General features: G+C 43.0%; 1 protein-coding gene across 5 annotated transcripts in view; it reads left to right on the top strand.

The window, feature by feature from the left end:
* Positions 1–20,544, top strand: part of myo16 (myosin XVI) — a 675,445-nt gene that overhangs the window by 490,038 nt on the left and 164,863 nt on the right. For all 5 annotated transcript variants that reach the window (XM_063053735.1, XM_063053734.1, XM_063053733.1 and 2 more), the window contains 3 exons: positions 11,466–11,644; positions 11,777–11,857; positions 15,550–15,755. In XM_063053735.1, coding sequence (XP_062909805.1) covers positions 11,466–11,644; positions 11,777–11,857; positions 15,550–15,755 — 466 coding nt within the window. The remainder of the gene's footprint in view (positions 1–11,465; positions 11,645–11,776; positions 11,858–15,549; positions 15,756–20,544) is intronic.

The following is a 20,544-nucleotide window of genomic DNA, read 5'->3' as shown; positions in this document are numbered from 1 at the left end:
TTAACATGACTTGAGTATGTTTTCTTAGAAGTAAGCCACAATACCATAAGACCATAATACAGAACTAGGACATTCGACCCATCGAGTTTGCTCTGCCATTCCATCATGGCTGATTTATTATCCCTCACAACACTATTCTCCTGCCTTCTCCCCATAACCATTGATGCCTTTACTAACTAAGAACCTTTCTACATCCACTTTAAATATACTCAATAACTTGGCCTCCACGGTCATGCATGTCAATGAACTACACAAATTCACCACTCTCTGGTTAAAGAAATTGTTTCTCATCTCTGTTCTAAATGGACATCCCTCCATTCGGAGGCTGCACCCTCTAGTTCTGGACTCACCCACTATAGGAAACATCCTCTCCACACCCACTCTATCTATCTAGGCATTTCAATATTCAATAGTTTTCAATGAGATCTTCCTCATTCTTTAAAATTCTAGTGAGTACAGGCCAGAGCCATCAAATACTCTTCATATGTTAGCCCTTTGATTCCCTGAATCACTCTTAGGAACCTCCTCTGGACCTTCTCCAATGCCAGCACATTTTCTTAGATAAGAGGCCCAAAACTGCTCACAATATTCCAAGTGTGGCCTGACTAATACCTTATAAAGCCTCAGCATCACATCCTTGTTCTTATATTCTAATCCTCTCAAAATGAATGCTAACATTGCATTTGCCTTCCCAACCACTGTCTTAACCTGTAAGTTAAACCTTTAGGGAATCTGGCACAAGGACTCCCAAGTCCTTTTGCAACTTCAATTTTTGAATTTGCTCCCCATACATATACTTTATTTTATAGTCGCCAAACAATTAGTACTAGAACGTACAATCAACACAGCGATATAGAAAATAGTCTTCACCTTTTTTGCTTCTACCAAAGTGCCTGACCATACACTTCCCTGCACTACATACCATCTGCCATTTCTTTGTCGATTCTCCCAATCTGTCCAAGTCCTTCTACAGATTCACTACTACCACAACACTACCTACCTCTCCACCTACTTTGTATCATGTGGAAACTTGACTACAAAACCATCAATATCGTCATCCAAATCATTGACATGCAGCATGAAAAGAAGTCGTCCCAACACTGACCCCTACAGAACACCACTATTCACTGGTAGCCAACCAGAATTGGGGCGCCCCATTTATTCCCACTCATTGTCTCCTGTCAGTCAGCCAACCTTCTATCCATGCTTCTTCCCTGTAATACCAGGGGCCCTTATCTTGTTAAGCAGCCTCATGTGCAGCACCTTGTCAAAAGCTTTCTGAAAATTCAAATAAACAACATCTACTAACTCCTTTGTCTATTTCCCTGTTATTTCATCAAATAATTTCAACAACTTTGTCAAGCAAGATTTCCCCCAAAGGAAACCATACTGACTTTACCATACACCTCTAATTACCCCTGAAACCTCTTCCTTATAATGGACTCTAATATCTTCCCAACGACTGAAGTTAGGCTAACTTGCCTATCATTCTGTCTCCCTCCCTTCTTAAAGAGTGGAGTGACATTTGCAATTTTCCATTTGTCTGGAACCATTTCAGAATCTAGTGATTCTGCAAGATTACTACTGATACTTCCACAATCTCTTCATCCACCTTTTAGAATGTTGTGGTGTTGTCCAGGTGATTTAACTACCCTCACACCTTTTAGCTTCCCAAGAACCTTTTCCTGAACAACACTTATTTCTGCCCTCTGGCACTTCCAAATTTCTAGCAAATTGTTAGTGTCTTCCATACTGAAGATAAACACAAACTACTTCATCCCTCATTTCTTTGCCCCACATTACTACCTCTCCAGCATCATTTTCCAGTGGTCCAATATCCTCTTTTGCCTTCCTTTTATTCCATATATCTGACAAAACTTTTTGTATTCAGTTTTATATGATTGGCTAGCTTACCTTCTTACTTTATCTTTTCTTTCCATTTTTTTAGTTTTTTTCTGTTGCATTTTAAAAGATTCCAATTCTCTAACTTGCCACAATTTTTTGCTCTATTATATGCCCTTTCTTTTCCGTTTATGCTGTCTTTGAATTCCCTTGTCAACCACGGGTGCCTCATCTTCCCTTTAGAATACCCCTTCGTCTTTGGGATGTATCAATCCTCTGCCTTCCAACTTGCCCCCAGAAACCTGAGCCATTCTTGTTCTACCATCATCCCTGATAGCGTCCCCTTCCAATCAAATTTGGCTAGCTCCTCGCTCATGCCTCTATAATTCCCTTTACTCCACTGCAATATTGATATACCTGACTTTATCTTCTCCCTCTCAAACTGCAGGGTGAATTTTATCATATTATGATCACCGGCTCCTCAGAGTTCCTTTACCTAAAGTTCCCTAATCAAATCTGATTCATTGCACAACACCTAATCCAGAATTGCCTTTCTCCTAGTGGGCTCAATCACAAGCTGTTCTAAAAAGCCATCTTATAAGCATTCTACAAATTCCTTCTCTTGGAATCCAGTACCAACCCGATTTTCCCAATATATATACATAATTAAATCCCCCATGATTACCATGACATTGCCCTCATTACGTCTTTTCTACATCCCATTGGAATGTATACCTCACATCCTGGCTACGTCACCTCTTTCTAAGGATTTGATGTCATTTTTTACTAGCAGAGCCATCTCACCTACTCTGCCTACCTATTTGTCTTTTCGAGAAGGTGTATCCTTGGATGTTACGCTTCCAATTATGATCTTCTTTCAGCCACAACTCAGTGATGCCCACAACATTATTCCTGCCAATCTCTTAACTGCACTACAAGATCATGTACTTTATTTTGTATACTGCATACACTTAAAATATAACACCTTTAGTCCTGTATTCTTCACCCTTTTAATTTTTGAGCCCTATTATACTTCCCTCTGACTGCAATTGTGTTCTATTGCATTGACTTTATTTCTTAGATCCTTCACATACATGAGGAGCAAGAACCTTTATGTTACATCTCCATCTAAATGTGCAATGTACAATCATAGTAATTTATAATAATTTATAATAAATAGAACAATCAATGTGATATAGAGTACAGTACACTCAAATCAGCGTGAGTTCATCAGTCTGATGGCCCGGTGGAAGAAACTGTCCCGGAGCCTGTTGCTCCTGGCTTTTATGCCGCGGTACTGCTTCCCGGATGGTAGCAGCTGGAATAGATTGTGGTTGGGATGGCTTGGGTCCCCAGTGATCCTACGGGCCCTTATTACACACCTGTCCTTGTAAATGTCCTGAATCATGGGAAGTTCACAACTACAGATGCGCTGGGCTGTCTGCACCACTCTCTGCAGAATCCTGCGATTAAGGGTGGTACAGTTCCCATTACCAGACAGCGATGCAGCCAGTCAGGTAGCTCTCAATTGTGCCCCTGTAGAAAATTCTTAGGATTTAGTGACCCATACAAAACTTCCTCAATCATCTGAGGTGAAAGAGGCGTTTTGTGCCTTTTTCACCACACAGCTGGTGTGTACAGACCACGTGAGGTCCTCGGTGATGTGGATACCGAGGAACTTGAAGCTGTTTACCCTCTCAACCCCAGATCCATTGATGTCAATAGGGGTTAGCCCATCTCCATACCTCCTGTAATCCACAATCAGCTTCTTTGTTTCTGTGACATTGAGGGAGAGATTGTATTCTTGACACCACTGTGTCAGAGAGATGACTTCTTCCCTGGAGGCCACCTCATTGTTGTTTGAGATAAGGCCAATCAATGTAGTGTAGTTCTATCATCTGCCTGCCCTTCCTTACAGTATCAATACACACTGCATCAACTTGTTACCATCTTTAGCCCAATCACTTTGGTTACCATCCTCTTGCCAAATTAGTTTAAATCCTCCCCAATAGCTCGAGCAAACCTACCAGCAAGGATATTGGTCTCCATTTGGTTCAGATGTAACTTGTCCTTTTTGTATAGGTCTTACCTTCCCCAGAACAGATGCCAATGATCCAGAAATCTGAAACACTGGCCCATGCACCACTTCATCAGCCGCTCATTCATCTGTACTATCATCCTATTTGTGCCCTGACTAGTTTATGGTACTGGGAGTAATCAAGTCCTGCTCTTCAACCTCTTCCCTAACTCCCCAGGATTAAGCTTGGATTAATGCATTCCGTGAAAATTATATGATCAAATTTCTAGTATTATAAATTTAAATCAGTGAAGAAAAAAATAGTATTTTCATATGACTCCAGCATTGCTAATCAATCATGTATGCTGATAATTATCAGGTCCAGCAGCCATGTGCTTATTCTTCTGCAATCACAATTGAGAGTTATGAGTTTAACTCCCATCATAAATTAACATGAGGGTGGTTCTTGAAAGGAACCATGAAAGCACTTTGAATACAATACAAGTTTAAACTATTTATCAATGTCTTGGAAGTAAGAGACGTTGCCATCTGTACTACATATTGCACCAGCCTATCTTTCTCCTCAGGGAAACTAGGAAAGTACACAAAACACTGACTTTCTAGTGTCACTCACCCTGAGAACAAAAATAGACAAGTAGCTGCAAGAAATTAGCAAGATATACTGTTTAATCTTTATAAAGCAAAGTATAATCATTAAAGTTATTGAATACATTCATCCCCTTCTTGCAATTCCTCCGTCTCTGCCGCATCTGCTCTCAGGATGAGGCTTTTCATTCTAGGACGAGGGAGATGCCCTCCATTTTTAAAGAAAGGGGCTTCCCTTCCTCCACTATCAACTCTGCTCTTAAACTCATCTCCCCCATTTCACGTACATCTGCTCTCACTCCATCCTCCCACCACCCCGCTAGGAATAGGGTTCCCCTGGTCCTCACCTACCACCCCACCAGCCTCCGGGTCCAAACATATTATTCTCCGTAACTTCCGCCACTTCCAACGGGATCCCACCACTAAGCACATCTTTCCCTCCCCCCCCCCGCATTCCACAGGGATCACTCCCTACACAACTCCCTTGTCCATTCGTTCCCCCCCCCATCCCTCCCCACTGATCTCCCTCCTGGCACTTTTCCATGTAAGCGGAACAAGTGCTACACATGCCCTTACACTTCCTCCCTTACCACCATTCAGGGCCCCAAACAGTCCGTCCAGGTGAGGCATCACTTCACCTGTGAGTTGACTGGGGTGATATACTGTGTCCGGTGCTCCCGATGTGGCCTTTTATATATTGGCGAGACCCAACGCAGACTGGGAGACCGCTTTGCTGAACATCTACGCTCTGTCCGCCAGAGAAAGCAGGATCTCCCAGTGGCCACACATTTTAATTCCACATCCCATTCCCATATGCACACATTCTTTCTCTCACTCTCCTTTTTCTCCCTCTGTCCCTCTGAATATACCTCTTGCCCATCCTCTGGGTCACCCCCCCCCGTCTTTCTTCCCGGACCTCCTGTCCCATGATCCTCTCGTATCCCCTTTTGCCTATCACCTGTCCAGCTCTTGGCTCTATCCCTCCCCCTCCTGTCTTCTCCTATCATTTTGGATCTCCCCCTCCCCCTCCAGCTTTCAAATCCCTTACTCACTCTTCCTTCAGTTAGTCCTGACGAAGGGTCTCGGCCTGAAACGTCGACTGCACCTCTTCCTATAGATGCTGCTTGGCCTGCTGCATTCACCCGCAACTTTGATGTATGTTGCTTGAATTTCCAGCATCTGCAGAATTCCTGTTGTTTGATGAATTTTATTGAAGGGTTTAAACTAGTTTAGCAGGGACATGGGAACCAGAGCAACAAGTCAGAAAGTGGAAGGATGGAGAGGAAGGTTGATGTCCGGACAAGTAAAAACAGACAAGAACCAAGTAATAGGCAGAATGGGACGGATAGTTTAAAGTGAGTGCATTTTGGATAAAGGTGATGAACTTAGAGGATGGAACAGTGATGTTGTAGCCATTAGAGAATTGGTTGAGAGAAGAATAGGAATGGGTGCTTAATGTCCCAGGGTTTCGATGTTTTAGAAAAGAAAGAGAGGGAGGGTAAAAAGGTGGAGGAGGGTGGGTTGCACGACTAATCAAGGACAATATCACAGCTGCACTCAGAGGGTAAAATGGAGGGCTCATTCACTAAGTCTATTGGGTAGAACTCTGATGGGATAGTACTACAGGCTCCCTAATAGCCACTAGGACAATGTGGAACAGATATGCAGGCAGATTATGGAAAGGTGTAAAATCCATAGGGTTTTTGTCATGGGGAGTTCAACTTCCCTAATATAAACTGGGACCTACTTAGTGCAAGAGGTTTAGATGGGGTAGAATTTGTTAGGTGCATCCAGGAGGGTTTCTTAAATCAATATGTAGCTAGTCCAATGAGAGGAGGGGCTGTACTGGACTTGGTGTTGGGTAATGATCCTCGCCAGGTGACCACCTTTCAATGGGTGAGAAGTTGGGGAATAATAACCACAGCTCCTTTAGTTTTAAGAAAGCTATAGGTAAGGATAAGTATGGTTCATGTGGCAGACTATTAAATTGGAGTAAGGCAAATTACAAGAACATTAAGCAGGAATGAGGGAGAGTTAATTGGGAACAGCTGTTTTTGGGCAACTCCACAGAGGGTGTTTATTTATGGAGATAAAGCATAGAAAATCCCCTTCCGGCCCTTCGAGCTACGCCGCCGCCCAGCCACCCCCAATTTAACCTGAGCCTAATTATGGGACAATTTACAATGTCCAATTAACCTGCCAACCAGTATGTCTTTGGACTGTGGGAGGAAATCAGAGGACCCAGAAGAAACTTACACAGTCATGGGAGAACATATACAAACCCCTCACCATAAGACATAGGAGCATAATTAGGTCATTCTATCATGGCTGATCCTGGATCCCACTCAATCCCACACACCTGCCTTATCCTTTGATACCCTAACTGACCAGGAAACTATCCACCTTAAATATACCCACGGACTTGGCCTCCATCGCAGTCTGTGGCAGAGCATTCCACAGATTCACCATTCTCTGCCTAAAAAAATTCCTCCTTACCTCCGCTCTAAAAGGTCACCCTTCAATTCTGAGGCTATGCCCTCTAGTTCTGGATACCTCCACCATAGGAAACATTCTCTCCACGTCCACCTTATCTTGTTCTTTCAACATTTGGTAGGTTTCAATGAGATCATCTCGCATTCTTCTAAATTCCAGTGAGTACAGGCCCAAAGCTGACAAACACACCTCATATGTTAACCTCTTCATTCTCAGAATCACCAATGAAGCACTGGGCAGAGTACACCCTTGACCCATACTGTTCGAGCTAGATGCTCCCCCCTCTCTTCACGAGGTCATCAAAGCCGTCAAACAGCTAAAACCCAGCAAAGTATCAGAGCCTGATGGTATCACAGCCAAGATCTACCAGTATGGTGGTCACACACTGACATCATGCCTGCACCAGCTGTTCACAAAGTCGTGGGGAGCTGCAGAACTACCACAAGACTTCAAAAATGCATCAATCATGACCATCTACAAGAACAAGGGAGACAAGAGAAACTGCAACAATTACTGTGGCATCTCTCTTCTGTCAGTTGTGGGAAAATGCCTCGCAAAGATCATCCTTAGATGCTTGGTGTCCAACATCAGTGACAACATCCTCCCAGAAAGCCAGTGTGGTTTTCAAACAGGCTGTAGTACAGTAGACATGATCTTTTCACTGAGGCAGCTCCAAGAGAAATGTGTTGAGCAGTAGAGAAGTCTCTATGTCACATTTGTTGATCTAACCAAAGCTTTTGACACTGTTGGTAGAGATGGCCTGTGGAAGCTCCTACCAAAATTCGGTTGCCCCCCACACCTAACCAACATCATCCGTCAGTTCCACGAAGGCATGGAAGGCTGCATCAACATGTGTGGTGAGTTGTCAGACCCATTTTCTATCAGCAACGGCATAAAACAGGGTTGTGTTCTGGCTCTTACTCTGTTTGGACTATTCTTCGCTGCTGTTCTTCAGGATGCCACATCAGACCTGAAGTCAGGGGTCTTCCTACAAACGAGGGCTGATGGCGGGCTCCTCAACCTCGCAAGACTGAGAGCAAAATCAAAAGTCAGGGACATTGTGGCGCCTGAGCTACAGTTTGCTGATGACTGTGCACTGGTTGCCCACTCTTTCGAAGACTTATTGGAGATCACTAGTCGCTTTGCTGGTGCAGCCAAAAGCTTCGGACTAACAATCAGCTTGAAAGAGACAGAAGTTCTGTACCAACTGGATGCTGGCTCAAGCTACGAAGAACCAACTGTCCTCATTGATGACACTCGTCTTAATGCTGTCAACAGGTTTTGCTACCTGGGCAGCATAATGACATTCTCAGTTTCTCTGGATGTAGAGATTGAGTCAAGAACCAGAAAAGCCTGCTTTGCCTTTGGTCAGCTGAAAGATCGAGTTTGGTCACAGAACATCAGGTTGGCCACCAAGTGCAAGGTATACAAGACTTTTGTCATATCAACCTTGTTATATGGATGTGAGACATGGTGCCCATATCAGAGACACTTACGCCAGCTTGACCAACTGCAGCAGTGTCATCTACGCTCTCTGATGAAGATCACCTGGTGAGACAAGGTCTCCAATACTGAGGTCCTCTCTCGAGCCGGAATGCCAGCAGTTTCATCCTTGGTGATGTCAGCCCAACTGTGCTGGGCAGGGCATGTTGTCAGAATGCCTGACGGAAGACTGTCCAAGGACATCTTGTATGGCCAACTATCCAGTGGTACCCAAAAACGAGGAGGCCAGCGACTACAGTACAAGGATATTCTGCACAGGAGCCTCAAGAAAGCTGACATTGCCCCATCAACAAGATCGTTCACAGTGGAGGAAAGGTGTAGACACTGCTGAGAACAAGCTCAACGAGGCATCAGAGGAAAAGCACAGGAAGTGCCACAACAAAGCTTCTGCCCCTGCTGCCCCTCCAGGCCTCACCTGCCGAGTATGTGGCAAGCAGTGCCTACCAAGGATCGGCCTGTACAGCCACTTCAGGACGCACATATCAAATCCCACAAACTGACTTAAAGGAACCATCATCATCCTATGGGATGGATAGCCAGAGAGGTTTCAATGAGATCCCCTCACATTCTTCTAAATTCCAATGAATACAGGCCCAAAGCTGCCAAACACTTCTCATATGTTAACCTCTTCATTTCGGGAATCATCCTTGTGAACCTTCTTTGGACTCTCTCCAATGATAACACATCCTTTCTGAAATATGGGGCCCAAACTGTTGACAGTACTCCAAGTGAGGACTGACTAGCGTCTTATAAAGCTCAGCATTATCTCCTTCGGAATTTAACCCAGGTTGCTGGTACTGTAAAGCATTTTGCTAACCACTATCGTACTGTACTGCCCCACAGTGTATAAAGACAAACTGTACAAACAAACTGTATATTCCAGTAAAAAGAAAGGACAAGGATGGTAAGATAAAAGAACCTTGGATGTTGTGAAAGGTGATGAATTTAGCCAAGAAAGAAAAGGAAAATAATGTAAAGTTTTGGACACTAAAATCAAACAGAGCCCTTGAATGATTATAAAGAAGCCAGAAGAGAACTCAGTAAGGGAATTGAGTAAGCCAGGAGAGGACATAAAAAGTCATTGGCAGTAGGATTAAGGTGAATCTCAAGGCATTCAATAGGAGCAAAAAGAAAACTAGGAAGAGGGTGGGACAATTCAAGGATAAAGGGGGGAATATTTTGCTTGGATACAGGGGATGTTGGTGAGGTCATAATGAGTACTTTACGTCAGTATTTACAAAGGAGAAGAACGTGGAGGATGGGAGATCAGAACGAATCATAGTAATATGCCAGGGCATTCTATGGTAAAAGAGGAAGTAGTGTTGGATATTTGCTTCCTAGGCCTCTTTATCGTGTTTTGCAAACCTCACTTTCTAAACATAGCATCTATCAGTTGTAAAATCACAAACATTTGTAAGTGAATTTCCAACTAATGGTTTATTTATTGAGATACAGACCCTTTGGGCCTTATGAGCTGCACCGCCCAACAACCCAAATTAATCCTTGCCTAATCCTGGGACAATTTACAATGACCAATTAACCTAGTAACTGGTACATCTTTGGACTGTGGGAAGAAGCCGGGGTATCCAGAGAAAACCCAAGCATTCCACAGGGAGAATATACGAGCTCCTTACAGAGACTGCCGGAATTGAACTCTGAACTCCGGTGCTCTGAGCTGTAATAGCATCCTGCTAACTGCTATGCTGTTGTGAAGAAGAATTTCTTTGATTTCTGCTAATAATTGGGAGTCAGTCTCAGTAATTTCAAAGGAGACTTGAGGGGAAAGTGTTTTACACAGAGATTGGTGGGTGTTTGGTACCTGCTGCCCATGTGCTGAGAGAGGCAGATACACTATGGAGTTTTAAGAGATGTTTAGAAAGACACGAGTCTGAGGGAAATAAAAAGATATGGGCATTGTGTAGGCAGAAAGGATTAGTTTAGTTGGCCAATAATTACCAGTTTAATTTGATCAGCACAGCATAGTGGGCAGAAAGGCCTATTCCTTTTCTATTCCTATTCCTATTCCTGTCCTCTGTTCTAAGTTATGTTGAGATGATTTTCTAAGGTAAATAAAGGTGGTGGACAAAAGCAGGTAAACCAGATGTGAGGATAATCAGGAATAGAACCAGAGGGGATTTTTTATGCATGACTTCTTCTGATTTAATCACTTTCTTCATAGAAATCCTCATACAGGATACCCTTAAAATTAACCTCCAGGTTGAGTCAGTCGTGAAGAAGGCGAATGCAATGTTGGCATTCATTTCTAGAGGAATAGAGTATAGGAACAGGGATGTGATGTTGAGGCTCTATAAGGCGCTGATGAGACCTCACTTGGAGTACTGTGGACAGTTTTGGTCTCCTTATTTAAGAAAGGATGTGCTGACGTTGGAGAGGGTACAGAGAAGATTCACTAGAATGATTCCGGGAATGAGAGGGTTAACATATGAGGAATGTTTGTCCGCTCTTGGACTGTATTCCTTGGAGTTTAGAAGAATGAAGGGATACCTCACAGAAACATTTTGAATGTTGAAAGGCATGGACAGAGTGGATGTGGCAAAGTTGTTTCCCATGATGGGGGAGTCTAGTACGAGAGGGCATGACTTAAGGATTGAAGGGCGCCCTTTCAGAACAGAAATGCGAAGAAAATTTTTTAGTCAGAGGGTGGTGAACCTATGGAATTTGTTGCCACGGGCAGCAGAAGAGGCCAAGTCATTGGGTGTATTTAAGGCAGAGATTGATAGGTATCTGAGTAGCCAGGGCATCAAAAGTTATGGTGAGAAGGCGGGGGAATAGGACTAAATAGGAGAATGGATCAGCTCATGATAAAATGGTGGAGCAGACTCGATGGGCCGAATGGCCTACTTCTGCTCCTTTGTCTTATGGTCTTATGGTCTAAATCAGAGCTATTTCAGTAGTTCAAGTTCTTGAGCAATGAAAATGCACTGCACATGGCTTTAATATATTTGGAAGTATACTATTAATAGTCTTTTTGTTGAATTTGCAGCCAGTGAAAACGTCCTTATTCACCAAATCTTTCAGAGGAAAAGAACTCAAAATGCTTCTCATGTTTCCCCTCAACATCACCTGAGCTTTAGAGGGCCCAAAGCAGTGATGCTGCCTCAGAATATGTGCTTTATTTCGCGAACTAAAGGATTGAAGAAGCTTTTGGAGCTCAATGGCAAGGTATTTTCTATCTTTATTTAAGATTGTGTGTATCCATCATATTTTGCTTTTGGAAAGCTTTTTAAGTTGAATTGTTAAGCAGATGAACGCAGTCCAGCAAATTACAATTGTATTAATTTTCCTTTCTCAAAGTTCCTGAAAAAGAAGAGAGCAACAACATTCTTCCCTTGCCTTGATCATGATGGGCCCGTAACCCTAGCTGCTCATCTCAGAGTAAGTACAAAGCAACAGCACATAGCAAGCTTCGATGTGCGATATAATTCCTTCAACAGGAAGATACAGTATACCCTCACTACAAATTCGGTCAGGATAGAAATGTATTGGTGTTTTCAGGCTAGCAACATCTGTAGTTCTGGCTGTGCTGCTTAAAATTGAATATCAAGGCCTGAGGCCCTGGATGCTACAAGATGGTCTTTCACATTTCCCTTGCACATTGCAACACAGCAAAGAGTAATATCAGGTAAGTTTAATTGGGTTAGAGTTTAGAAGGTTGTGAAGATGAAAGGCCAGAGTCAGCACATTTGATTGGGGCAAGTGCAGAGTTTGGGGACAGGGATTAGAGCCTTCAAATAGGATTAAGACTGTGGATTGGGATTGAGGTTGGGGTGGGTATGCTGATGATCAGATCTGTGAATCATTACCTGGAGCTGCTGAAAGAGTTGTGGATTTGGGTCTGGCCTCTGATAGTATGGCTGTGTCAGGGTCCTGGGGTCTAATGATCTAGGCTTATGAGTCAGGGTCACTGGGGCTGGTGAAGACAGGTACCATTAAAAGGATCTGTGGAGTACAAGTAACTATTTAGGGGTAAACATCTTGCAGTTATGCTAGTTAGAGGTTGATTTGGAGCCTTGTATCTGGAGGGAGGTGTGGAGATAGTTGGGAACCAGACAAGGATTATTAAATACTTGTGTGGTTGGAAGATTCAAACGAGTGAAGATAAGTAAAATTGATTGTGTTGCCAAAGTTTAGCTGGAAACAGCTACAAGATGTTCTTCTTAAATCAGGCTACTGCTGATTGGACAGCACCATAAATCTGGCTGTTCTGACTCCATCCAAGTAAAGGCTAAGTTCACAACCACCTAGATAAATTGTCAGTCTTAAAGAATGTTGCACAGAGAATTATACCATTGATTCACAAGACAGAAAGTAGATGGTTTGTGCAATCAGGATTCCCAATCAGAATAATCTGTTTGAGTGTCTGCAGCAGAACATTGTATGAACAGAATGTAAGGCTAGCTTAATAGATGTGTCAATAATAAACCAGTTCCAATTCCAATGACAGTGTCCCACCAGGCAGAATATTAAGGCAATATTTTGTTAATAAGGTGAGAATAAATATGCACATTGCATTTTTTGATGTTTGTTAACAAACATCAGAGTTTGTTAAGTGTGTCCAGGACAGATTCCTGTCACAGTATGTGGACAGGCCGACTAGGGGGAATGCCATACTAGATCTAGTACTAGGTAATGAACCGGGTCAGGTCACAGATCTCTCAGTGGGTGAGCATCCGGGGGACAGTGACCACCACTCCCTGGTCTTCAGCATTATCATGGAAAAGGATAGAACGAAAGAGGACAGGAAAATTTTATAATTGGGGAAGGGCAAATTATGAGGCTATAAGGCTAGAACTTGCAGGTGTGAATTGGGATGATGTTTTTGCAGGGGAATGTACTATGGACATGTGGTCGATATTTAGGGATCTCTTGCAGGATGTTAGGGATAAATTTGTCCCGGTGAGGAAGAAAAAGAATTGTAGGGTGAAGGAACCATGGGTGACACTGAGGTGGAAAATCTAGTCAGGTCGAAGACGGCAGCATACATGAGGTTTAGGAAGCAAGGATCAGATGGGTCTATTGAGGAATATAGGGAAGCAAGAAAGGAGCTTAAGAAGGGGCTAAGAAGAGCAAGAAGGGGGCATGAGAAGGCCTTGGCGAGTAGGGTAAAGGAAAACCCCAAGGCATTCTTCAATTATGTGAAGAACAAAAGGACAACAGGAGTGAAGGTAGGACCGATTAGAGATAAAGGTGGGAAGATGTGCCTGGAGGCTGTGGAAGTGAGCGAGGTCCTCAATGAATACTCCTCTTCAGTATTCACCAATGAGAGGGAACTTGATGACGGTGAGGACAATATGAGTGAGGTTGATGTTCTGGAGCATGTTGATATTAAGGGAGAGGAGGTGTTGAAGTTGTTAAAATACATTAGGACGGATAAGTCCGCAGGGCCTGACTGAATATTCCCCAGGCTGCTCCATGAGGCGAGTGAAGAGATTGCTGAGCCTCTGGCTAGGATCTTTATGTCCTCGTTGTCCACAGGAATGGTACCGGAGGATTGGAGGGAGGTGAATGTTGTTCCCTTGTTCAAAAAAGGTAGTAGGGATAGTCTGGGTAATTATAGACCAGTGAGCCTTACGTCTGTGGTGGGAAAGCTGTTGGAAAAGATTCTTAGAGATAGGATCTATGGGCATTTAGAGAATCATGGTCTGATCAGGGACAGTCAGCATGGCTTTGTGAAGGGCAGATCGTGTCTAACAAGCCTGATAGAGTTCTTTGAGGAGGTGACCAGGCATATAGATGAGGGTAGTGCAGTGGATATGATCTACATGGATTCTAGTAAGGCATTTGACAAGGTTCCACATGGTAGGCTTATTCAGAAAGTCAGAAGGCATGGGATCCAGGGAAGTTTGGCCAGGTGGATTCAGAATTGGCTTGCCTGCAGAAGGCAGAGGGTGGTGGTGGAGGGAGTACATTCGGATTGGAGGGTTGTGACTAGTGGTGTCCCAGAAGGATTGGTTCTGGGACCTCTACTTTTCGTGATTTTTATTAACAACCTGGATGTGAGGGTAGAAGGGTGGGTTGGCAAGTTTGCAGACAACACAAAGGTTGGTGGTGTTGTAGATAGTGTAGAGGATTGTCGAAGATTGCAGAGAGAAATTGATTGGTTGCGGAAGTGGGCTGAGAAGTGGCAGATGGAGTTCAACCCGGAGAAGTGTGAGGTGGTACACTTTGGAAGGACAAACTCCAAGGCAGAGTACAAAGTAAATTGCAGGATACTTGGCAGTGTGGAGGAGCAGAGGGATCTGGGGGTACATGTCCACAGATCCCTGAAAGTTGCCTCACAGGTAGATAGGGTAGTTAAGAAAGCTTATGGGGTGTTAGCTTTCATAAGTCGAGGGATAGAGTTTAAGGGTCGCGAGGTAATGATGCAGCTGTATAAAACTCTGGTTGGGCCGCACTTGGAGTACTGTGTCCATTTCTGGTCACCTCACTTTAGGAAGGATGTGGAAGGATTGGAAAAGGTACAGAGGAGATTTACCAGGATGCAGCCTGGTTTAGAGAGTATGGATTATGATCAGAGATTAAGGCAGCTAGGGCTTTACTCTCTGGAGAGAAGGAGGATGAGAGGAGACATGATAGAGGTATACAAGATATTAAGAAAAATAGATAGAGTGGATAGCCTGTGGCTCTTCCCCAGGATTCCACTGCTCAATACAAGAGGACGTGGCTTTAAGGTAAGGGGTGGGAAGTTCAAGGGGGATATTAGAGGAAGAGATTTTACTCAGAGAGTGGTTGGTGCGTGGAATGCACTGCCTGAGTCAGTGGTGGAGGCAGATCCACTCGTGAAATTTAAGAGACTACTAGACAGGTATATGGAGGAATTTAAGGTGGGGGGTTATATGGGAGGCAAGGTTTGAGGGTCGGCACAACATTGTGGGCCGAAGGGTCTGTACTGTGCTGTACTATACTACGTTCATTTGAGAAGATAATGAGAATATTTTCTTGATTAGCCAAGTAATAAAAACATTTCAAACTGGTAAATGTAATGATGAATAATAAGATGAATTAAAACAAAAACTTCTGAGATTCAATTGAATGCTGACTCTCTACCAAATTTCTGTATATTCTAGAGTTCGATTTGTGATGTAATGGGAAAGCTTGAGAATTCAACACCCCATTTTGTTCATTGCATCAAACCCAATACATCCAAACAGGCAGGCATGTTTGATAACTTCTATGTGTCGGCTCAGCTGCAGTACATTGGTGTTCTGGATATGGTGAAAATGATTCGGCATGGATACCCTGTACGACTATCTTTCTCCAACTTCCTTGCACGGTAAGTCATGTAACCAACACATGATCAGAATTAGCATCTGCTAGACTTAGTCAATCCTTGTGCTTAGAGATATTATCTTTATTTACAAACGTACTATTTAAATATATGTAAACTGTGAGAATTAGACCTGGAAAGGAAATATTTTGTCTCCAAGAAGGTAAATGGAGCGTAGCAGATAGCACAAGGCTATTACAACTCAGGGCATCAGAGGTCAGTTCCTGCATTCTCAGCAAGCAGGTTTGTACGTTTCTTCCCATATGCGTGTTGATTTCCTCTGGGTGCTCTGGTTTCCTCCCACACTCCAAAGGGAGGTTGATTAGTCGTTGTAAGTTGACCAGGATTAAAATCGGTGAGGTTGCAGGGCAGCATGGCTTGAAGGGTTGGAAGGGCCTGTTCTGTGCTGTATCTCTAAAGAAATAGCTCATTTACTCTCACCCTGAAAAATAAACTAAATACCCATCAGGGCTAGTAACACCTATGGAGAGAGAAACAAAGTTAACTTTTCAGTTCAAGGCCTTGCATCATATCATCTTTTGTTTAATATATGGTATATTCTTTCCTGTTTCATTAGCTGTTTGATGCTCAATAGATGTCTGCTATATTCTAAGTTTGTCTACAGTTTATCTGGACTATTCCGCTGAGTGATAAGGAGAGGCTCGATAGGCTGGGATTGATTTTCCTGGAGTAAAGGATACGGAAGGGTGACCCTATAAAGGTTTTTAAAATCATGAAGGGCAAAGAAAGGACAGTTGATCACCTGCTTTGTCACAACGATACATGAATCTAAAACTGGAGAGGATAGGTTTCTGGTCAGAGGGGAAAGATTTAAAATGTATCCAAGAGACAAGTTTGTTAGACAGAGACTGGTGGTTATGTGCAATTACTCAGCATATTGTGCAGTTTATGGATCCACCCATCAAGTTCTTGTCAGAATTCCAGCAGCAGTTGATAAATAGCAATTAATATTTATGTCATACAAGTACCACCTTCATCAGGTGAAGGATCCACATTCACTTGTGGAGTAACCGCTATCGGCATTGCGATGGTCACTATTGATGGAGAAATAAAGTGGATTAGCCACATAAAAAATATGGTTACGCATCAGATCAGAGACTGGACATCCTGTAGCAAGTGACTAAATTAATCATTCCCAATAGCCTTTCTGCCATCTGCTAGGTATAATAAAAGACATTTGGTAAGGTATATGGATAGGAAAAATTTAGAGTGACATGGGCTAAGCACAAACATATGGGACTAGCTTAGATTGGTATTTTGGTTGCATGGTGAGTTGTTCAATAGGGCCTATTTCCATGCCCTTTGACTCTATGACTCTGTTGGCAGTCCTATGGCATGCATCATGAGTGTTTTGTTATCATTTAACAGTTCCTTCCTTCCATATTTCACAGATATTGACTTTTGTTTATTTTACCTTTCCCTATCCCGCCCCATTATTCCATCCATATTTAAACAATGGAATGCTTTCAGAAGAACTTTGAAGACTTCACATTTGCTCCAGCGATACTCGAAGTTCTGTATTTGTTCCCCATTCATCATCTTATAGTGTACATCTGACTGCAGTGTGCACCACCTATAGCATGTACTTCAGTTATTCACGTAAGCATCTCTGATAGCATATCGAGTCATAGGGAATTACAGCACAGAAACAGGCCCTTTGGCCCATCTAGTCTATGCTGAAACCTATTACCATTGACTTACATCAGGTCCATAGCCCTCCATACCCCTACTATTCATGTACCTATTCAAACTTCTTTTAAATGTTGAAATCAAGCTCATATGCACCACTTGTGCTGGCAGCTCAGTCCACACTCTCACGACCCTCTGAATGAAGATGTTTTTCCTCATGTTTCCCTTAAACCTTTCATCTTTCACTTTTATCCAATGACCTCTGGTTGTAGTCCCACCCAACCTCAGTGGAAATAGCCTGTTTACATTTATACTATCTATACCGCTCATAATTTTGTATAACTACACAGACAACTCCAAGTTAGGCCTCACCAACATTTTATACAACATCAACGTTACATTCCATCTCCTGTATTCAATACATTGATTTATGAAGTGTGCCAAAAGCTTCCTTGATGACCTTATCTACTGTGACGCCACTTTCAATGAATTATGAACTTGTATGCCCAGATCCCTTTGTTCTGTCACACAGTGTCCTACCTGTCACTGTGTAAGACCTACCCTGGTTGGTCCTACCGAAGTGCAATAACTTGCACTTGTCTGCATTAAATTCCATCTGCCATTTTTCAACCCATTTTTCTAGATGACGCAGATCCCTCTGCAAGCTGTGATAGCTTTCCTGGCTGTCCACTACACACCCAATCTCGGTGTCATTTGCAAATTCACTGATCCAGTTAACTATATTATCATCCAGATCATTGATATAGATGACAATCAATAAAGGACCCAGCACCAGTCCCTGCAGAACGCCACTTGTCTCAGGCCTCCTTCAGAGAGGTAATCCGCTATGCCCACTCTCTGGCTTCTCCCACAAAGCCAATGTCTAATCCAATTTACAACCTCATCGTGAATGTCAAGTGACTGAACCTTCTTGACCAGACTCCCATGTGTGTCTTGTCAAATGTCTTACTAAAGTCCATGTAGACAACATTCACTGTCTTGCCTTCATCCATTTTCCTGCTAACTTCCTCAAAGAACTCTAAGATTGGTTAGACATGACCTACCACATACAAAGCTATGCTGACTATCCTTAATCAGTTCATGTCCATCCAAATACTTATATATTTGGCCCATAGAATGCCTTCCAATAACTTTCCCACAGTTGATGTCAGATTCACTATACAATTTTTCTGGTCTATATTTAGGGCCTTTTTTCTAAACAGAAGAAAAACATTGGCTCTTCTCCAATCCTGTAATACCTCCCCGTCACAAAGGATGATTTAAATATCCCTGCTAGGACTCTGGCAATTTCTGCACTTGCCTCCCCATAGGGTCCAAGGAAACACTTTGTCAGGCCCTGGGGATTTATCCACCCTGATTTTCCTCAGTGTAGCTAACATCTCCTTCTCTGTAATCTGTAGAGAGTCCATGAAGTTGATGCTGCTTTGCCTCTCTTCTTTAGACTCTGTGCCTGTCTCCTGAGTAAATACAGATGCAAAGAATTCATTTAAGATCTCCCCCGTTCTAGTTTGACTCCACACATGGATTACTATTCTGGTCTTCCAGAAGACCAATTTTGTCAGTTGCAATCCTTTTGCTTATAACATATCTGTAGAATCCCTTATGATTCTCCTTTCTCTGCTAGAGCAACTTCATGTCTTCTTTTAGCCTTGCTGATTTCCTTCTTAAGTGTTCTCTTCCATTTCTTACACTCCATAAGGACTTCATTTGTTCCTACCTGCCTGTACCTGCTATGCACCTCCTTTCTTCTGTTAACCAGGCCCTCAATATCTCTTAAAAACCAAGGTTGCTACACTTGTTATCTTTACCTTTTATTCTGACGAGCACATACAAGCTTTGTACTCTCAAAATTTTGTTTCTGAATGCCTCCCACTTACCAAGTACACCTTTGCCAGAAAACAGCCTATCTCAATCCACATTTGCCAGATCAATTCTGATATCATCAAAATTGGCCTTTCTCCCATTTAGAATCTCAACCCACGGACCAGATCTATCATTTTGCATATTTACTTTGAAACTAATGACATTGTGATCACTAGATGCAAAGTGTTCCCCTACACAAATGTCTGTCAACTGCCCTGTCTCATTCCCTAACAGCAGATCCAATATCACATGCTCTCTTGTTGGGACTAGTGATGTAGGAAACTTTTCTGAATGCATTTAATGAAATCTATCCCATCTAGTCCTTTTGCACTTTGTGATTCCCAGTCAATATGTGGAAAGTTAAAATCACCTACTATGACAACCTTATGTTTCCTACAACAGTCTGTGATCTCTCTGCAAATTTATTCCACTAAATCCCCACGACTGTTGGGTAGTCTAAAATATAGTCCCATTAATGTGGTCATACCTTTCTTATTTCTCAGTTCCACCCTTTATGTCTCACGATTCAAGTTCTTCAGTCTATCCTAACGGAGGACTGCAATGACATTTTCCCTGACAAGTAACATTAAGGGTCAGCACAACATTGTGGGCCGAAGGGCCTGTACTGTGCTATACTGGTCTATGTTCTATGTAACACCACCCCCCTTTAATCCCCACTCTGTCATGTCTAAAACAATGGGACCCCAGAATATTGATCTACCATTCTTGCCCCTCTTGCAATCAAGTCTCTCTAATGGCTACAATGTTGTAATTCCAGGTGTTGATCCATACCCTGAGCTCATCCACCTTTCGTATGTTACTTCTTGTATTGAAATATACACAGCTCAGGACACGAGTCGCACCATGCTCAACTTTTTGATTCCTGACATTGTTTGAGGTCTCACCAACATTTGCCTCCACAACCTCTCCACTAATTGTTCTGGGGCTCTGGTTCCTATCCCTCTGAAACTCTAGGTTAAACCCCACCATGCAACATTAACAAACCTTCCCGCTAGGATAATAGTCCCCTTCCAGTTCAGATGCAAACCAGCCCTTCAGTGCAGTTCCCACCTTCCCTGGAAAAGAGCCCAGTAATCCAAAAATCTTATGCCCTCCCTCCTACATCAGGGGTCCCCAACCATTTTTCCACTGCAGACCGGTTTAATATTGACAATATTCTTGCGGACCGGCCAACTGGGGTGGGGGGGGGTGGCGGGTAGGGTTGCCAACGGACAAGAATAGCAGTCAAATATGTTGTGTT

The sequence above is a fragment of the Mobula hypostoma genome, chromosome 7, assembly GCF_963921235.1.
Source record: "Mobula hypostoma chromosome 7, sMobHyp1.1, whole genome shotgun sequence".
NCBI lineage: Eukaryota > Metazoa > Chordata > Chondrichthyes > Myliobatiformes > Myliobatidae > Mobula > Mobula hypostoma.
This window is presented reverse-complemented; position numbering and strand designations above follow the sequence as displayed.